We start from the raw sequence: 21,624 nt of genomic DNA, 5'->3' as shown, positions 1-21,624 counted from the left end.
ACTCCATTGTGTAGATGTACCACAATTCCTGTATCCACTCCTCTGTTGAGGGACATCTGGGTTGTTTCTGTGTTTTTTATATTAACTACACATAGTACTACTATAAAAATTGAATGATATAAGGCATGTACTGTCTCTGGCATGTAGACAAGACTATCTCCATCATTGTCCCAGTATTTCAGGAGATGTTTATTTCCATAGTCACTTAGGGAAAGGTCATCACCAATGTGAAACATGTTTGCCTTTCCTGGGCTGTATCTAATACTTCTTTCACATTTGCCATCTCAGCTAAAATATAAGTTGTGTGAGATCAAGGACTGTGGTTTTTGTCAGACCTGAGGAGGGGAGCAATGAATACTGTTGAATGAAACATCAAGCTTTATGATGTCATCCCTCTGCTCACAAAACATGTTTTTACCTGTTTCACTCAGAGTAGAAGCCTAAGTCATTATGATGGTCTAAAGGAACATAGAGGGATTTATAGAGTGTGCTTGAATAGCATGGACAAGAGCAAACAAGCTGTTTTCATCCCAAAGTTCTATCAATATATTACTAGTGAACAGTAGACAGGCAATTGGTCAACTATAAGGTGAGATAGCCTGGACTATGACTAAACGTACACACTACATATTGTACACAGGGTTGGTAGAATGAGATCACTCATTATATAATAAGCATGCTGTTCAAATTGACACTGAAATTTGTAAACTCAACATCTATTTAAAAACAGTTTTCAAACTGTATCTTGATCTCCTACAATCAGAAGAACCAATCTCAATCAACTGTAGTCATCTTCCTGACTGAATATCAGCTCATGTAAAAGAAAAACTGAATTTATAGTGACTGATAATTCATGATGCTTACTATTTAAAAAGTAGTTGAAATGAAGTGTTAGTCTGAGGAACAGGCATGGTACCCTTGTAGTTATCATGGGGCTGATTCATGTTTGTATATCAAGTAAAATTATTGTTAAATGAATAACTTTTATGGAGAGATGTTTGGTGGGGTACCTACCGATTGCTTTATCAAAAATGACTTAGCTGTTACTTTTTAAATTTTTTTTTTTTTTTTGGTTTCTGAGCCTTCTGCACATTTGTCTCAGCATTCACTGCCTAAGGAGAGAGAGTCATAACTAGTTAGCCAGGAGCTGTATGCACCTTATTTGAACCTCCTTTCCAGTGCAGGAAAGAGCAGACGTGCAAGCAAGATCAAAGAGGCTCTTTCAAAGTACTCTGCTTTTCCAGTCTTACAAACAAACAGCGGCAGTTTTGATTTAAGCTAATTACCTTTTTTTTACTCTGATACTGAATATCTTTCCACTGCGGCCTTTACTGTGCCTCACCCCCCATGTTGTCTTGCTTCTTTCCTGCTAACGATGCCTGTTTTTAGAAATAGTGTATTAAATGACGTAGTCTTCATATGGTTTGTGGTGTAGTGAAGTGGCGCTTTAGTCAATGAGCACAATAATCTATGAGAGGTGACTACACCGTCTGTTAATATGTATGGTCACAAATTGTGTCCTGGGAATAAGGACAGTTTAGAGCATACTGGGGCTTGAGAGCAAAGGGGGTTAGGGTAGCTCCCACCAACTGGCAAGATCTTGTCACCCTAATTATAAAAATAATACAGATGAAGCCTAGCCTCCCATACAAGAGATATCCCCTTAGAAGACATCTTAGTAACTCATACATGGGAGAAATGAAATTTAGATTTCAGTGAGGAATCCTAATGGTCCCAAGGCTGGATGGAGATGCAACTCAAGGGCAGAGTGCTTGCCTAGTACAGGCAGAGTACAGGACCAGATTCCTAGTATGTTCATGCCATCCAAGGAGGAAGGAAAGGAAGGGCAGGAGGAGAGAGATGGAGGGAGGGAAGGAAAGAAAGATCAAACAAACCAGCAAGAAAAACTGACTTTTTTTTTCTCCAGACAGTAGCTATTGTTCTGTAGCTAAACATAATTCTTCTAGTAGATCAGGAAAGTTCGAATAACTTGGAGTGCAGACTGAGTATTCATAATTAGGAAAGCTGACATTTCAAAATTTCACATTAGCTACAAATGACTGTCAAATTCTACAGGCATCCAAAATATAAAATGCTTCTAGTCCCTTGACTTTCAGCTAACAAGTACTGACCCAGTGTTGGACTTGAAAACAGTGTCACCTTGGCTATCTTTTGTTGCTGACATTTGCTCAGGAGAACTTAAAGTTATTACTGGGTACTCGGACTGACTAAAGCCATTTTACAAGAGTTCACAAAGAATAAAATCAACAACAAGGTTAGCAAGCTCAGATGAATGAATAATGAATCGAGTCCAGAGTACTGAGAGAAAGAAAGTAAAGTCAGAAACAAAAAAGAGATAAATGCAAACATGGAAGAATGGAGGGATTCAGTGAGGCAAGGAACAAGAGAGAGCGGGGAGAGTTTCCCAGAGAGATAAAAGATGGAGTAAAAAAGGAAGACAAGTGGAGAGACCAAGAAGGAAACAGAGGAGCAAGAGAACCAGGCAAAGCAAAGTAGATCAATGAGGAAGGTTAGCTTTGTGCTTCTGAAAATGAGACACACCACAAACCACAAGCATTTCTCCTAATAGTCAGACATGAGTATTATTACTCTTCTTAATGGTGAATAATGGAGAATAGGCATAGGACTGAGTGACAACTGCAATTGTATGGAGTGTCAGGACCTTACAGGGAGTAGTACCTCCACAGTATGAACTCTGGGTTATTGTGTGCTATATAGTTTCAGGATCAGATTTCACAATATGCAGTGAATGAGGTGTGTATGGGGGGGGAGATAGATATAGAGACACACAGACAGAATGCATATGTAAGGAGTATTTATTTATTCATTTAAAACTAGCTATCTTGACAAACTGATTGGTAGCTGGTATAAATAATTCATGTTCTACCTTGAGCACCCAAGCCACTGCTAATGAATCAGTCTATCACAGATCCCAAGAACACAGATGGAATCACAGTGCCTCTAAAGCTCCTGTGAGTTTGTCATGGATACTGATATAGGAGAAGACACTGTATCTTTCAAAGTATGATTGGTCATTTTCTTCTAACTGACATTCACAGGCCACAAGCAAACATTGTGTATAATTCACAAGCCTAAGTTAGAAGCTGAACAGGTAGTGAATGATGGAGTAGGAGCCTTTATCCCAAAGCAAACCACATGAAATATTTGCTCTCCACTGTCCTTCAAAAAGAGGGAAGAAGAGTATAATCTCATTATGATAAAATTACTCTGCATTATCACTATCAGAACTTTTGAGGCTCTGAATGCATGGTTCACCATTCAGCATTGAAACTTTATTTATATACAATGACATTTCTTAAATATCACAAAAGACAGACAATGAAAAGTGGCCACTTGCATATAAAACTCTGCATGGAGGAACTAACTTGATGAGAGGCTGATTTGTTATCTGGAATGAAAGAAACTTTGATATTAATATTACATATATGCATATATACATCTACATAATTTGATAATTTGAAAGTGGCTATGATGCCATCTTGTCTTATTTGATAAAACATGACTCCAGTGCATCCAACTTCAACAGTTTTTTAGCCAACATGGTTTTAAATGATATCTGCTTCTCTGCAATACCCACCACGGTCTACTGAAAGAAGTCTCTACCTAAGCCCTGTTGGTTTTCTGATATACTGTATATTCTCCTATATATTTTACTATTTACTCTTTCTCTTTTATATCTTATAATCAAAAACTATAAGATTTTTTAATGTATTATACTGAGATGGTAACTAGGGGATACTAGGAAAAATTTGAATGAATTAATTAATGAACAAATAGAATTTTATTCCCCCCCAAAATCAGAGTAATCAAGTGAAATCAATAATCCAATCATGCAATGTTTTAGGTGTTAGGGCAGGGGTTTGATATCCAAAGCTTGGTCTTTGATGTAATCACTCCACGTACAGTTGTACAAAGAAAACAATTTATAATGTTTATAAATATGCATTTATAATAAGCATTTTGAATACCTTAGTAGATAAATGCTTATGGGATACCTGCTAATTCATTTATGAGAGTGTATAGTCTTTGTGTGGGTGACAGCCTATGGAAATTTCTGGCTTCCTTACCTTAACTGATTTCCTAGTATTACTGCAGGAGAGCAGAGTGCCCCACCCCACAACTCTTTCAGCACTGTTCCCATCACAGGGGCTTTACACTCAGCTACTCTTTTAGGATGTGGGGAGGAACTGTGGGGAAATATATTATGCAAATTCCAAATGCATCTGTTAATTATAGCCCTTTAGATGATATCAGACTTCTTAACCTGAAAAGATACATAGTCTGGTTTCCTGCTTTGGTGGATACAGATTGAGCAATTTATATATCAGACACTGTGATAATGGCGGGAATACAGTCATGGATGAGCAAAACGCAGTTAAAGGTTTAACTATGCATTTGACTATAATTCCACAAAAGTTACAGAAACTTGGGTTTTTGTCTTATTTTGAATTAACTATATATGAATGTGTGCCATTTTAGTTCCCCTACTGAAGTTTTAGCCATACTTCCTTGTATTGCTTTAATTGGTGTTCTAGTATCTAGACATTTTAATGTATCTTCTTCACTCACTACAGGCAACTTACAACTAACATGGTCCCACTCTGTATGAAATATAAAAGCCACATAGTAGTAAATTCTGCTTACCTATTCATGATATTAGTCTCAGAAATTTTTCATGTGTAGATACAATAAACTTCACGATTCATTTTTTTTAACATATAAAAACAAGGCAAGTTTTTTTCCTTGTTTTTGGATATTGTCAATTTCTATAACTTTGTTTCTATCTGGAGATTTATGTGTCTGTATCCCACCATTTATTCTTAGTCAGAGCAATTGTCTTTATTATATTTTATTAGTGCAGGTCCATTGACTAGGTATTATTGCACCTTTGTGTGAAGATGTACTTTCACCTTCATTTTTGAAAACAACTGTATTGATTGAGTGTAGGGATCTGGATTGATGTTCTCTGTATTCAACCTGAGAACATCCAGGAGTCATTGTATCATCCAAACCTTACTGTATCTTACAGTACACCATCCTCATAGCATTGCTCATAGGTATTTTTTTCATTTTTTTTTTTTATGATATTGTTTTCCCATTGAGCTCTCTATTATTCTTCTTGAATTTGTCTTGCTTTAGGTTGAAATAAAAATTGCTGGTTTTCAACAAATATTTCTAAACAAATGTGAAACACTTAGGCCATTATTTCTTAACAAAGATCCTATCTCTCCTTGCCTCTTTCTCTCTAGTCCTTCTTACATTCTTAGGATTTTATTATTCCAATGGATGATTTAATTTTTGCTATTTTGCAAGCTTTATAAAGCATTCTTTGGCAATCCCTCAAGTGTTGGTAAATCAAACTAGATAAAGATGGTGCTGTACATTTAAAACATTTTTAGTTAAATTATAATTACATCACTTTCCTCCTGCTCTTGCTCTTTTGTCCCTCAAACTCCTCCCATGTCTCCATCCTTCAGATTTTTTCCATGTCTCCTCATTTTCTCTCAAATTGATGGCAACTTTTATTTATTACACACACACACACACGCACACGCACACACACAGAGAGAGAGAGAGAGAGAGAGAGATGAACACATACACAATTTTATAAATATAACCTGCTTTAGTATGATTTTGTTTTTTGTGTTGAATATGACTTCAATAATGACTACTTTGTATTAGATAACCAGTTAGGATGCTTATTGGAGAGGCCATTTCTCTGACTCTTGGCAGTATTAATTAGCTCCCTATAATTCTTTCTCTAGAGAATGGAACCTGTGAGACTTCTTCTTCTTCTTCTTCTTCTTCTTCTTCTTCTTCTTCTTCTTCTTCTTCTTCTTCTTCTTCTTCCTTCTTCTTCTTCTTCTTCTCCTTCTCCTTCTCCTCCTCCTCCTCCTCCTCCTCCTCCTCCTCCTCCTCCTCCTCCTCCTCCTCCTCCTCCTCCTTCTTCTTCTCCTTCTTCTTCTTCTTCCTCTACATTAGTTTGTCTATTGCTGTTGTCATTGTTCAGACCGTTTTTAGGTGGCCACTTCTAGGAGGCACAGTTCCATAGTAGACTCCCTCCCTGGTCCTTTGGCTCTTACAAGCTTTTTATTTTGAATATTTTGCTTTGCACTTTCTTGTTTCTCTCTGTTGCTTTAATTCTGTTCCTGAAAAGTTCCCTAGTATTACAGTCATCATTTTCTTTGAAGTAATTTACTATTAGTTTCACTATCTGTGCCCACTTTAGATCTGTTTCTATTCCTTCCTTTATTTTCCTCTTGAATATGGGTCATCCATTTTTACCTCTGCTGCATGCCAAGTGGGCCTCACAACATTACTGGCTCTCTTACCACATGATATAGAAAGTTTGGTTAGCACTGTCTATCTTTAAATATCTTCATATCATTCTAGAAGACTTTCTATAGTGCAACTGAAAGATCTCCAGCTTTTGTTCTTTTTCCTGTTAAGAACAGTCAATTTGGGGACTCATAGAATGGTCCTAGGAGATTATTCTTCCTCCTCTGTAGTCTTCCTGAGCTCAGAGAGAATAACAGATGTCCTCAGTGCAGTTGGTGTATTTTCTTTTATCTTCTTTATAAAAAGGTGGGTCCATTTGGGTAAGCGTAGTTCTGTACGTGTGTGCATGTGCGTGTGTGTTTGTGTCTCCATGTGTCTGTGTATGTGACTGTACCAGAACTTCAAAACTGCTAGGTACCTGAGACTTCTGTTATCATCATTTTATTCTTAGCCCTTCTGCCTCATATGCACATGACACCTCATCCTGATCATGCATTTCCCAACCCTTACTCAACAACCCACACATAATCCTCATAGAGGTTCCTGAAACATTCCTCACCATGCACAAAAATTACTTCTCTTTTTCCTTGAAAATTCTAGTCACTGAAGAAGGCTCACTCATGTCTAAATCTCAGACCAGTGAGCCTGGATATCACTCTGAACTCTGAGGGGAGCATGCCACAATGCAGAAAGAGCCCCCACAGACTTACCTCTTGGCTTTCTCTTCTCCTAAGCATCCCTGTTCTATACTGCCTATTCTCTGTGCTTAGAATAATTTACCTTATATTATTTATCCAGTTATCTGATTGTTTTTAGTGACAGTCAACATATCTAGTAACATTCATTAACCACTAAATGCAACATTCTTCAATATTATATTACAGTATGAAGATATACTTTAAAATATATGAATGTGTTATTAATTGTACTTCCTATGAAAGAAAGAAAAGGGAAACCACAGGAACATATAAAATTTCTTCATGTTCTGTCTTATTGTATTAGGAATTCCTCCAGGAACAGTCTTGGAACTGAAATTACATGAGTGAATAGACATGAACTAGACAAAAAGGAAGAAAAGCAAAATTCTAAAGTTTCCATGCAGATAGCAGCAAAATAAAAGGCTCTGGGGCTGGAAGTAATGTGGTCTGTTCATATGGTAAAAAGAAGAAAAAAGAAGATCTACCATTCACTGGGCTCATATTATAGAACTGTCATTGAGTTAAGAGTTCATTGTTGCCTGGCAGTGGTGGCACATGCCTTTAATCCCAGCATTTGAGAGGCAGAGGCAGGTGGATTTCTGAGTTCAAGGCTAGCCTAGTTTACAGAGTGAGTTCTAGGACACCAGGGCTACACAGAAAAACCCTGTCTTGAAAATCCCAACCAACCAACCAAACAAACAAACAAAAGTTCATTGCTGATATACACCTGATATCAACAACTTTTTGATGTAGACATTGTGACTAGCTTATTTTTCTAAGGAGAAAAGCTGACATAAAGAGAAATTGAGTAACTAAGCCAAGGTCTGTGCTAAGATACAACCTTGGACTGATTGTTTCCAGTGCCTGAATACCAAATCCCTAGATTTTTTAAAGAGAAACGTATAAAAGTGTAGCTTTTCTCATGAACTGATATCAGAGAAAGAAGAGAAGAAGAAGTAGAAGAAGAGAATTACCCATGCCCACAGAGAAAGAAGGGAGGAAGAAGAGAAGAAGAGAATTACCCATGCCCACATTCTGCTTTTTTTTTTCTTTCTGATTTTGTAGCTCATCCCCACTCTCTCTTACAAAATATTTTGTTGATTCTTTGGGAATTGCATATCATACACCCCAATCACACTCATTTCCCAGTCCTTTCATGTCTCTCCTCCCCCAGTCCTTGTGAAAAATAAAAGTTAAAATTAAAAAGGAGAAAAAGAATAAACAAAGCAAATCCAGTTTGTTCTGTGTATGTACTCACTGGAGCATGGTTAAACTCTCAGGCCAGTCCCTTAAATAGAACAGAATTGTTCCCTTCATGCACCCCACCAAGAAGCCATCAGTTGTGAAGCGCTAACTTCAGTATCCATATTAAGCTTTTTAAGAGTTCTCTTAGATGGCTTCCTGTTTTGAGAAAGAGGGACATGGAAGACTTCTGTAACAACTCATACCTCCACCCAACCCCAACCCTCACCCAAAAAACTAGCAGCTTAAACATCTGGCTTTTTAATTGCTTTTAGAAGTTAACTTTTACTTCAGTGAAACCAAAATACCCAATGGAAATAATTTAAATGAGAAAAGTTACTTTGGATATGGCTTCAGAGGGTTCATGGGTGTCGGCTGCCTTACCCGTCCAGCGGAAATAAGGAGGCAAACACCAAGCCCTTCTCCATGCAGTTTAATCAGGAACCTTCATTTTTTACTTCTTCTCTAGCTAGCTAGCTTCTTTTATATTCTTCTATATCTTCTTCTTACATCTTACTTATTACTACTTACATATTATTAGTTACACCTTATTAGTTACATACTTATTCCTAATTCTACATCTTACATCTGTCCTTACATCTTATTTCTATATCTACATCTTCTCTCCTATCCCATTACCAGCCCCAGTTCTACATACTTACTTCTAAATCTCTCCTAACCCATCACCAGCCCTAAGTCTACATACTTACTCCTAATTCCTATTCTGCCTTACTTACTATACTACATACTTACTCAATACTCCTCCAGCCCCCAGCCTTTGTGGGTTAAATACTTTCCCTGGTCCCAATCATCATCGGCTATTTGGCAAAGCATAATAGGCTACGAGAAATCATGCCAGCTTGCATCACAAACTAGAGGCACACAGCTTTTCCAACTAAGGCTTGTTTATCTCAATGCTCTCTGCTCTGGCCAGAGACCAGGTGTTCAATATATATGTGTAGGGTGGCAGCTGCGGCTCCCCACACATGGGGAAGATGTGGCTGAGCAGGTTAGATCACGGTGGCACATGCGTATACTAAAAACTTCACCTTAAGGCAGATCACAAAGCAGAGTGAGAAAGAAAGTTGCCAAGCCCAGTCCTAGCTGCCTGTCTGAATCTACCCAAAGAACACTATCAGCTAAGGACTAGTCAATCAAAGTATGTCTATTGGCAGTCACATTTTAACCTTAGTACTCATATACAAAATATAAAGATGCATTCCTAAAAGAAACATTTGAACTTATTTCATAAAGAAAACAGATGCCTGGAGTGTAATGAACTCACCAAGGCCACTTAGAACAAAATAGTAAAAAGTGGGGACTACAATCCTAAAACTTCTTAAGCTTAATCTAAAGTAACGACTCGTTAATATTATCAAATAATACAAGAGCAACAGAGGTAACATTGACAGTTTGAGGTCACTGGGGAGGGATATTCTTCCCTTCCACACATAAAGCCTGAGCTTGTAAATAGAAAAGGAAATCAAGCAACCAGGAAACATCTTGAATTTTTGTCAAAAATTCAGAGTCTGGCTATTTGTCAAGAAATTAAGTCTTAAGCTAAGAAGCTGTGATAGAAGCTCCCTTAAGGTCTTCTGTGTCCTCTACAGAAGGTTGGCAGGACACTGTTCCTCAAATTCTTTGTCTCTTATCTACGACAGGGTATGGTGACATGCCAAAATATAATGGGCTGATGGACCTTAAGGCAGGGAGAGCAAACAAAGAAGTCTTTCTCCACAGGCCAAGTGGAGACTGGAAGGGACAATTTGCCAAAGGGATGTACCTGAACTATATCAGAGGCAGATTGGGAATATAGAGGTTGACCATTGGTGAAGGGCTGATTACAAAGAAGGATGTAGCACATACCTTGCCATGACAGTAAGGAAATAGCAAAGACAGAGAGACAGCATGCCTGTCTGAGGGTGGAATGCAAAATCCTAATGCCTCTGAGCTTCCAGAGGAGGGTGCCTAGGTGAAAAAGTTCTTCCAGAAACAGAGGAGGAGGATGAAAATCGACAAACACACTATATAAATCAGACTTAAAACACAGACATTGATGTTGGTCTTTATACGCTCAATGTGAATTTATTAACCTTTTATTTTGTGCCAGGTCCTCAGCTTTCTCTTAGGAAGTCAATTGAGGAAGGTGTTTCACGCTAGCTAAGTGTCCAGGCCGGAAGGATGATTCATGAGTTCTGACCAAGTCAGAAAGGACCACTTGGCCGGTGGGCAATGAGCTAGAGCAGTAAGGACAATGGGTGAAAGTGTCATGGAGTGATGCAGCCTCGGATGATGTACAGACATCGTCGGGACATTGATCCCAGACAGTTTGAAGTTTTAAGAGCGCTCTTAATCAAGAAGATTGTCTGATTTGCATATTTATCTCTTCCTTCATTTTCTCACTCCTGCCACAACAGTTTTAGCCAGTATGTTCTCCTGGTGAGGTGGATCTATAGGTTCAGGGTCAGGGCTTGCTTAAAATTCCAAGGTAGAAACAATAGAGTAGAAAAGGAACAAGAGGCATAATACTTGCCAGGTCCCCAACATAAAGGTAATATAACTTTCAGTTTAATTGATGCTCTTCCTTTGCTTTAGATGAGACATCTTCCAGACCAATTTGATTGTTACAATTCATTTTAACAAGCAGATTCGTGCTTTCAGGCATTTAGAGTGGCTGAGATGATGCTGAATTGAACACAGTGGGCTCCTGACATTACAAGTTGTCTCAGGCACTTGTTAGCTTGCCTGCAGAGCCACCACTGATTTTTCTGTCTTCTCCACTGCCTGAAGTCATAAATGTGTTCCTGCAGCACCAGGCTCTATTCCTGGGTTAACGTTTCAGAAACACACCTTGCTTCTTTGGGAATGGCTTCACTTGAATAAGCTCCATTCATTAATGTCACTGTGTGAAAAATATGAAGGATTTCTTCATATCCGACTCCTCAACATATGCTAATGAGACTGCCTGTCAAGGCCATTGATTTTCTCACTTTCAGGGAAGGCAAAAGTACTATCAGGTGATTGTTGTGTGCGTGTGATTTATGAGAGCAACCACCTCCTTTGTAATCAAAGCCTGGAGCAATGAGAGAGAAAAGAAGATTGAGATGCGGGGCCCTTAACTCTGGTTTGAATATTGAACTTTCAACCTGGGCAACATTTTCCCAGTGGTATTTGTTGTGCTTTTGATCTAAGATCCAAAATAAGCCACCAATTTTACTCTTGTTATCCACTGAGAATCCTTTCATCCTGTTTTCGTTTGCTAACCTGCACCTTTAGTGCATCATAGGAAGATTACATAAAAGGTAAATAAGGAAACCAACTTTAGGGGCCCTAACCGGTGGCTGTCTGTGATTGCCTGAGCTAGCAGCTAGCTGGCTGTCTCCCCATCCTGCCTGTCCAGCTTCCCTTGTGACCCCTGCAGCCATGAGGGACCTTCTGTGCAGAAGGCACTAACAGAACGGATCATGTATTTTCTAGGTTTCCTCTACGCCCAGAACAACACCAAGCGCAGCATTAAAGAGCGGCTCATGAAGCTCTTGCCCTGCTCAGCTGCCAAAACGTCGTCTCCTGCTATTCAAAGCAAGTTTCCTTTTCTTTTCGCCCCCAAATTGTTTGCTTTGCTTGTTTAGGTCTGCACGCACTGCAATTTCTGCTTCTCAAAAGAATCGATATATCATCTCCTGCGAAGCAATGTCTATTTACAGCTCGGGTTTATCTGAAACACCGAGGTATAAGCAACAGGCGTTTTCCATTTGGCAGGCTGAAAGCTTGGTGTCAGTAACAGAGGCCCATGCTTCCTGAAACTGACACATTTCAGTTTCATCTGAAGCTTGGGGACAAACATAGAGGATTGCTTTGCTTAAAGTGGTAGCACGGCAGCTGCCAATTTAAGCTAAGTTACTTTACAAGTTTCCTGTTTTCTAGTTGCAACAGAAAATGTCCATATTTATGGAGTGCCATGTGGTGTTTTGATACATGCATATTCTGCATAATGTTCAGATAGATAAACATATCCACATCCTCAAACATTTATCTTTTCTTTGATACAAATTATCCCAAACTCCCTACTTCTGGCTTTTCTGGGATACATGATATTTTATAGTTACCAATGGCACTCTGATATACAACAGAAGCCTTATCTAGCTATAACTTAGTAACCAGTAATTAAACTTCCTTCCCCCACCCCTCATTCACAGGTATGCTTCTCACCATCTGGTACCCACTATTATATTCTTTTTTAAAATTTACGTATTTATTATAAGTAAGTACACTGTATCTGTCTTCAGACACCCCAGAAGAAGGCATCAGATCTCATTATGGATGCTTGTAAGCCATCATGTGATTGCTGGGATTTGAACTCAGGACCTTCAGAAGAGTAGTCAGTGCTCTTAACCTCAGAGCCATCTCTTTAGCCCCCCACTATTATATTCTTAACTTCTATGAGATCAACTTCTAAAAATCTTTTCGTAAGTGAGATGATGCAGTGTTATGCATCTGTGTCTGGCCTCTTTCACTTAATGATGTCCTGATCTAGCCATGTTATACATATGACAAGAATTTATTCTTTTCCAGGATGATATATGCATTATCATTCATATATATATGTATATATGTATCTATATATATATGAATGAATGATATATATATCACTGAATATACATGTTTTCCAGTAATAGTTACCCAATAGGTTAATTCCTTTGCTTGACTATGGCAATAAGTTCTACAAGGAAGTACAGGTGTCTCTTTAACAAATCAATTAAATTTACTGTGAACTTTGGCTTCTAGGATAGTGGCAATGGGTGGGTTGAAAAGTTAGACAGCATTTGATGCTGTAGGATAGAGTCAGGACACTTGAGGAAGCCTCTTGTTTATTTAACACCTTGACTGATTACATGAGACTCACCCACTATGTCCAAAGTAATCTATCATTTACTTGTAGTCTGCCAATTGTAGACATCAACACTTTTATATACTACCTCCACATCAACACTTAGATTTGAGTTTTATTAAATAATTGAGCATTCTAGGTTAGCCAGGTTGACACATAAAACTAACACACTGGCCTACGTTCTCATTCATTCCAACTACGTGGCATCCTTGTGTGTTAGAAAACAGTGAATTCTGAACTACTGAAGAGAGAACTTCAGTTAACATCAGTTATTTTACAAAGATAATAAATGCCACTGACTCTGAATTTATAAGTGGTCTGTGCACAAAAAAAAAAAAAAATGTTTACAATAATTTAATTCCAAGCATCAAACAACTCCTAGAATCAGAGGAGAGAAGATCATCTTTCCTACTAAGGAAATAGAACATTAGAAAATGAGGAAAACAATCCTCATTTGTTGTGGGTCTAGAGACAGTATCTCAGTCCATCTTCCTTATATTTTGCCATATCATTTTGTAGAAACCATTGATTCAATTGCTAATTTAAAATGTAAATATTGTAACTCTCCATAAAACAAATAAAGAAAATATACCTTTTAAAGAAGGTATATTGAGTCAAATATTTTAGAATTAAAAAACAACAAAACCAGGTATTTTGAACATTGCTATCTCACACTAGTATGATACAGCAGGCATACATGCCCATTTAGTGAATACTTGTCATAAGACAACAAAATGGGCCTTATGTTGAGAACAATAAACAAACCACATTTCAAAATACAGAGCAAAATCCAAAACAGGAAACACACCGATGTCTACTCAACTAGATCTTCTGTTAGATTCTTTATGGAAAAGGTAACAATAAGAGGATATTTCCAGGTAGAAATTCTGTGCAGGGAATCATTAACATTATTATTAAGGCAAATTGTTGTATTTTTTTCTTTTGTCATACACTTATATGTATACACACTTACAAACACACAACAGTTCACGAGTAAGACATTGCATGTCAGCAACAACCTACAAGGCTATAATACAGAGGGATGAAAAGCAGTAATCTGGCATGATGCTGAAGCTGCAGGGTTGATGACCTCTGCTTTTCAGAGACAGCTGTCTATTAGAGCAATGGCTTTTCTCCTCCCAATGTAGAGTCAACATTGCCAATTTATCTGTTATTTGCTGAAAACATAGTCATTTGTATCATAGTAAAATTTGAGTGCCAAATGAGTCTTCATATTTGCTTAGTGAAGAACAAATTGTCAGATTTGGTTAGTGTTTTCTCTGTACTAATATCTAGCAAAAAACATATTTACAGAGGATGCAAATCAATTTAACTCTGCTGTACTCTTAAAGGATGTTTCTTGAGATTACAGCTGAGCAGGAAAAAAAAAATGTTCTAAACACATATAATAAGAATAATGAAAATCTCATATTTGCTAAATTTAATATCCCCATTCACCAAAGAAATACAAAATAAGTTAAATTCATGACTTGATTTCATGTCATTCAGCATGGTTATCAGAAATAAAATGTATAGTAACTAATTCTGGTAAGCAGAGAAACCCTTATATACCTACTGATGGGAATGTAAATGCATCCCAGCACTCTGGACACTATTGTGAAGATTCCTCAAAAATTTATAAGCAGAACTATTTGGAGGCTCAGGAAACTCACTCCTGGGTATACACCCAAAGGATTCTAGGAAAACAAATCATAGAGATTCACAATCTATTTTTATTATAATACTATTCAAATCGTCGAGTTATTCTACCAACTGAGGAAACCATCAACAGATGAATGAAGAAAGCATCACATGCACAATAGAGTTCTACTCAACTATAATGAAAATATATATATAATTTTTGAACATATCTGTACTATGAGATTATCATAAAAAACAAGATCGATATAGAAAGATAAATATTACACATTTTCTCTCACTTGTGGATGCTAGATTTTATAAAGATATATATATATATAATGCCACATACACATAATATATAGTTATGTTTAAAATATGTTTATATAAAGTTATCTACATGTTATACATGAAATAAACTTTTGGTAAGACTAGATTATATACAACTAATATGTACCAATTTTTAAAAACTAGAAACTAGCTGTTGTTTACATCATGCGAGACATATAATATGATTTGTATACCCAATCCATCTTCAGATGTAAAAGTCTCTATTCAGCAGCAATCATTTTCATGTATCCAATTATCAAAAGAAATCACATCAGATAGGAGTAGCATACTTGGAAAAGAAGAAAATTAATTCCATTGCTATGTTAGCCAAGTAATCATATTAGCACTCCTCTGTAGACTAGATTCTAACAGTTGTGCACAATGTAAAAATATAACATGTGAATATGGGATGAGAGGCAGAAAGGTCAAATGAAAAAGCAGATAAGCAGAGGTCCCTAGGCCCCAAGAAGAAATGTATACATAGCCCGTGTCTGGGCTGTGAGAAAGTGAAGATGAGTCTTGACTAAGTTCAGTGGTTCTAGGCCTGATTGGCCTCTGAGTGGCAGAGGGAGTGTGCTCTACAAGACCTCATGAGACTTCCAATGCTCTGTGTCTGAGAGTTAGCTTCCTAGAGAAAAGCTTACACTCTTGCTGAGCCACGAAGCACTAGGAGCCCAGAATTAGAAACTTCAAACTTGAAGGATCATGGGAACATATCTATATGTTCTCTCCATTTTGTATAAAAAAATATCACTTGTCCTCAACAGACAGCAACATTGCTCTCTGACAACTAAGTATGAAGGTGTTACCATCTTTAGCATTTTGCAGTGAGCATGAAAAAGCCTATCTCTGAACATGTCTGTGACAGTCCAACCCTGAAAGCAAGACACAATGGGGCTGCCTCTTCTTTACCGCTGCCTGCTCTTCAACAACCACCCTCTTCATCCCACCTCTTTCTTCACTTTCTGTCATTATTTCAATGCAGACTTGAAATATTATTCTTGCCATGTGGTAAAGGAAGTAGCACATGGTAAAGTGTTTTTACAAAAGACCATATATTTTCAAGTGTTTGGAGATAAAATATTTAATGAAAGGTAAAAATTGGACAATTCTCAAAATTAACATTTTAAGAACATTTCTTGACTCTGGTGGTTGAAGTCCCGAATTCCAACTACCATCGAGAGGTTTTCGAGAGCAGTACATGACTCTGAGAGGAAAGAATAACCAGTTCAGGTGATGCTATTTGTCCTTCTCTACTCAAGCCACACGATAGTGACTGGAAATTAGAAATTGATGTGATCTTGTGCACATTCATTTAGAATGTAGAGTTCTTTCTGGTGTTAATAACTTCTGAACAACAGTGAAAAATGAGGTAAGGATAGAGGCTAGGAACAGCTGTCTACTAAAGTAAGTATTGTCTAACTCAAGTTTTAGGTTCACCCCACTGTCCCTGACCATTCATTTCCCACTGATCTTTGAGTGTCCATCCTGGGCTATTGATGAAGCACAGCCAAATGTAGCAGCCCAGTTGCCTCATTTGGCAGTGGGTCCAGGAGTCCCCTGTCACTTGCCTGACATCATCAGCTACCTACTTTCTGAAGCTCTTCTCTTCTCCCTTGTTGCTTCTCCATCTACCTCCCTACTGGTCAGTCTTCTCTCTGAGACGTAAATTCAGTTCTTTAAATCTTGTGCTATAATACTCTTTGGTGCACTTCCTTCTTCCAACAATAACTTAAAGACATAGATGGACAGTAGCATTCTGGAACATATTGGGTTCTTGTTGTGATAGTTGTGAAACAAATTCCTGGGATATTTTGACCCACAGTTTCTTTATTTAATCTTTACTCCACAGTACTATCTTTGTTTATTTACAGAGTTTATATGAAACATGCAGAAAAGTCTAAGAGAGAACATTTTTCAAGTTATATGTCTCTTGGTGCTGATTTTGGGAGGGTAGAAATAACATGAAAACAAAGACAATCCCCTCTTGATTGAAGAGTATTAAGAATGCATGCTTCTGCTCTTAAATGTAGATGTGAGCTAGGAAAATATATCGGCTGGATCAGGGCAAGCATCACTAATGAAATAATAACTGAGAATATGAAAAAGAACATGATTTATGGAGGAAAGAATAGCACACTGGAGACTCAGAAAGCTCTCTGTTATCATCTGGAAATATTATTATTATTATTATTATTATTATTATTATTATTATTAATACAGTATTAAATCATATAGTTTACACATAACACTGAAGCACAATCAGAATAAATAAATGACAAGTTGTAGCTCAGCTATCATCTAAAAAGTGATTATTTGTCACATATAATATCTAAAATTTATAGATTTCCATGTTTTAAAAACGTATGTTTCCAACAAAATTTTCAGGGAGATCTGTCTTCATCACCTCTGACATCTACTGAAGAGGCCCCTTTAAATTTGACCATAGTTGATTTATTCATAAGTCTTCATATTAAAAGAAATATTGGAAAGCAGTGAGTCTAGACTTTGCTTCCAGAATGTAGATTGTACATCTTCAGCTCTGTCCTTGTTTCCCCTGTGATCCCTTTTTAGTCATTCCTATTGGCTAGACAAAATGAGAAGACAGAACATCAAAATGTATGGTAATATTGTTGATTAAATTCAACTTCTTTTGACGATGCCCCTATTCCCTTTTCACCATTTTCCCCTTCCCTTTTTTTTCTCTTTATAATAAGAAAAAGAGAGGTATGTTGATATCATGAATCAGCACAGCAGATTGTAGCTGAACCCAGTGACATCACACATAGGCGACAGAGATTTGTACATCTGTTGCCATGGCTACCACCACTTATTACCAGAATCCACTTGACTCAGCTCCCACCTTGCAAGTGACTATGTCACAATCCAAATAAAAGGCAGACCTCTCTGACCTCTCTCTCTCTCTCTCTCTCTCTCTCTGTCTGTCTCTCTCTCCTCTCTCTCTCTTTCATTCCCCTTGTCTTTATCGCCACCTTTACCCCCTTCCCCCACAATAAACCCCATGTGGAACTGTAAAAACAAAAAACATTCAAATAATTTACTTAAAGCACTAATGGTAAGAAGAGGATGGATGGAGCCAGGGGAACATATAAAGATGTTATACCTAATTCTATACATTTGGTTATCTTTAGAACCAATACCAGAATTCTCAAAGTAACATGATTTTTTATAATATTTAACCTTAATCCCAAAACATGACAACTAACATGCACATGCTTGTGTATGAATGCATATTTATACAATTAAGGAATATGATGGACCACATCACCTATGGTTTAGTATGAAAAAGTTTCTACTAGCATCACAAATGTGAATAGAAACTGCTTTTCCTCCAACAACAAAATACTGGCAAAGCCTGTGGCTATGTTTCCTAAGTAAATAACTGAGTAATTTACTTTATCTCTAAAAAATAGCAATCATTTTCATATTTAGTCAAGTGATGTTGTAATAACTAAAAGGAAGGGTACTTACTGATAATAGGGAGGAGCTCATACAAAAGAGGAAGCTTTAAATACTTGTTTATATATTTTTATATTTGTATATATTTTTGTTTAAATTGGAATCAAAATAGCATTCACTTACTAATGTCTCAATATTTCCATTCAGTAAATATAGTTAGTTTATTTACTAAATTAATGGTTTGGTCCATAATTTGTATTGACTTGAGAAGGCATAAAGAGCAGATGAGACAGGATCACCATTAGACTAGACTACTCTTAACTGATAACCCACCATGAGCACATTGGCATAAATAATTATAAGGGAATATTTCCTACCTATATTAAGACTTTTGGTATCAAATAAAGCTTAAGGTTCAGTAGGTCTTTATTTTTCCCGGGTAACATATTGACCATGGAAAATTTCATGTTGACAGAGACCTCAACAGAATTTTGCTGTTGGTGGTTTTGTTTTCAAAAGGAAGCTCTTAAACTGCCACCCTGATGATGAATAGAAACCTAACATCAATCACCAGAAAATTTAAAAAAATGTTTGCCTCTCACAAGTAACCAATTTCATGGTACATCTTTCATGGTAAATTTGGCTAAAATCTTCAAATTAGGCAGATAGTACAGAAAGTTGATGGAGGATCTGAGGATCCAGGAAATTTTGTAAACTTTATTTTTAGCTACTGGAGGGTAGGTAGATTTCATTTATGAGCCAAAGAATTATGATTAAATTCACAGATATTAAACTTACTTTGTAATATCTAGCATATGTACTGAATCTAATGCTGTTCTAAGTTCTACACAGGTCAGCATTTCAATTTACTATAGCATACACAATCATGCAAAATGAACACTATTCTATGGAATAGGACACTGAGGCATAGGAGATAGATTATTTTGCTTGATTATACCATCAGAAAGAGACAGAAAAGGGTCTTAGCCTGTGGTTTTACTCCACAATCTACATACTTTATCTGTTATCTAGGTGTGTTCAATATTTTGACAAATATATGCAATGTCAACTTTAGGAAAGCAAGATCTTTTTCTCCATTCACTTTCTTGAAATAAGCTCATGAGACCAATTTATCTGGATGTGCTGAGATAGTCCCTTAAATAAAAGTTTTCTCTTTCTGAGATAATATGATAAAAACTCATACCAGGTCTACTTTAATTTAGGATCGCAGGACCCACTGAGATAACATTTTGATAAAGACTAATTATGAATGTTTTAGAGCTATATGGAATTTCATTTTTTTCTTGGTATCTGAGCATCAATGAGATGCCATATAGGAAACAACAAATATTTATTTTATAGATCAGGTGTAAAAACAATTGGCACTACTGTTTACTTATTGATGATCTATGCTGCTAACTATATTTGTCCTCTGCCTTTGTTGTGGCTTTTTACAGGCTTATCTTTTCTCCTGAAAACTGTATTTAATCATCATAATTTTTTTTTAGAATAACTAATGCCAAGAATGTTTGTCTCCTTTTCCTAAAATGAAAGACGGGAATCAGAGGGAGAAGGATAAAGAGGGGAAGAGAGAAGGAGAGGGAGAAGAAAGGAAGGGAGACACAGAGAAAGTTTAACAGGCTTACCCAAAATTACATAAGTATCCATAGGTATTCAACAGCCTAATGGCTAATGAAAAAATATAGAACATTCCTTGTCCAGGTCCATTGTATATCCACAAAGAATCTTGATTAGATCATGATATAGGCCAGCCAAAGGCAAACAACCCTGGAGAGATTAAATTTATTTCATTTCATGGTGGTAGAGTTATGGAGTACTATATTATAGATAATAGTACCAAACCAAAGGGAAGTGACAGAGCCCTTGTCCTGGTCTGAAGACTGTCATTACACTGAAATAAGCATGTGTCAAGATCAGCGAGGTACAATTATTGTAAATAAAATGATGTAAGAGGCACTACTAAAAAGAATTACCACTGAGAGTGTCACAATTATTTGGCACAAGCATGGATTTATGACAGATATGCCACGGAATATTTATAATTTTTTAATCTTTTATTTATTCCTTTATCTGTAATATGGACGTTACACTGATAAATAGTCTTTGCACATGCTCAGAGAGTTAACAGTGAAGGTTTTATGACTTTTCTGTTGATAACTGTGCTGTTGTTCTTCTACTATCGTGAGGGTCACAAATACTGTTGTCAGTTAGATCAGGCTGACTAACCTTGGGTGTATTGAGTGGAAGGTAGTGTGTGTGAGTGCAGAGCCCTTTGGAAAAGTCATCACTTCGTCAAAAGAGATAGAGCAGCTGCGTAAAAGAAGAATCAACATAGTCTGGTCGGGTGGGGCAAAAAGCAAGGGATAGGAAAGAAAAGAGAGCAGAGAAGTCAGCCAGAACCCTGCCCTAAAGGTCTGTGTGAGAAATGGTCTCACTGCCTACCCTGTGTAGCATGACATAGCAATTATAGTTATTAACTTCAAGAACCTAAGATCAACATAGTTATAGTCCCACTTTAAAGACAAACCTAAAATGAAAATAGAAATTTAATTATTAACTAGAAATCTCACAATTATTCCTTGTTGAAGAAGTTTTTACTTCATAATATCAGAGCTCAGGGAGTATTCCCTGGATTGGACTGCCTTCCAGAGATGACAAAGGTCTAACCAACAGGTGAGAGTAGCAGAAAGGGGAAGGTAAACTCAAGTGGCTTGTAAAGGTGTTCATGGGAAACACTGGGAAACTATCGGTGTTGCTGAGTGAATAGTAGAAAAGAGATTTCACTAAAGGGCCATGGTGGAATTCACCAAGATAGGAAATACAGAAGGAAAAGTGAAATGAGTTCGACAGAGTAGTAGCTATACATCAGACATCATAAGATGCCTGAAGAAAATATGTAATCCTTTGAAAATTAAGCAAGCCTGAAACATATTTTATTGTTAATTAGTATAACTTTTTCTTTTTTGGGGGGTGCCTATTTGAAATTTTTCATTTCCTACTTTTTATGACTATTATTCTGAGTCAAATTTGTCAGCCTAATAACATATATATATATATATATATATA

General features: G+C 37.0%; 1 protein-coding gene across 7 annotated transcripts in view; it reads left to right on the top strand.

Moving 5' to 3' along the window:
- Positions 1–21,624, top strand: part of Kcnip4 (potassium voltage-gated channel interacting protein 4) — a 1,067,715-nt gene that overhangs the window by 944,164 nt on the left and 101,927 nt on the right. The window contains exon 2 of one of the 7 annotated variants that reach the window (XM_031342219.1): positions 11,739–11,840. The exons of the other annotated variants lie outside the window; for them this stretch is intronic. Within the exon in view, the coding sequence (XP_031198079.1) occupies positions 11,739–11,840 (102 nt within the window). The remainder of the gene's footprint in view (positions 1–11,738; positions 11,841–21,624) is intronic. 7 annotated transcript variants of the gene reach the window in all.

The sequence above is a fragment of the Mastomys coucha genome, unplaced genomic scaffold (assembly GCF_008632895.1).
Source record: "Mastomys coucha isolate ucsf_1 unplaced genomic scaffold, UCSF_Mcou_1 pScaffold22, whole genome shotgun sequence".
Classification (NCBI taxonomy): Eukaryota; Metazoa; Chordata; class Mammalia; order Rodentia; family Muridae; genus Mastomys; species Mastomys coucha.
The sequence above is the reverse complement of the archived record's forward strand: the minus strand, read 5'-3'. Positions and strand labels throughout refer to the sequence as shown.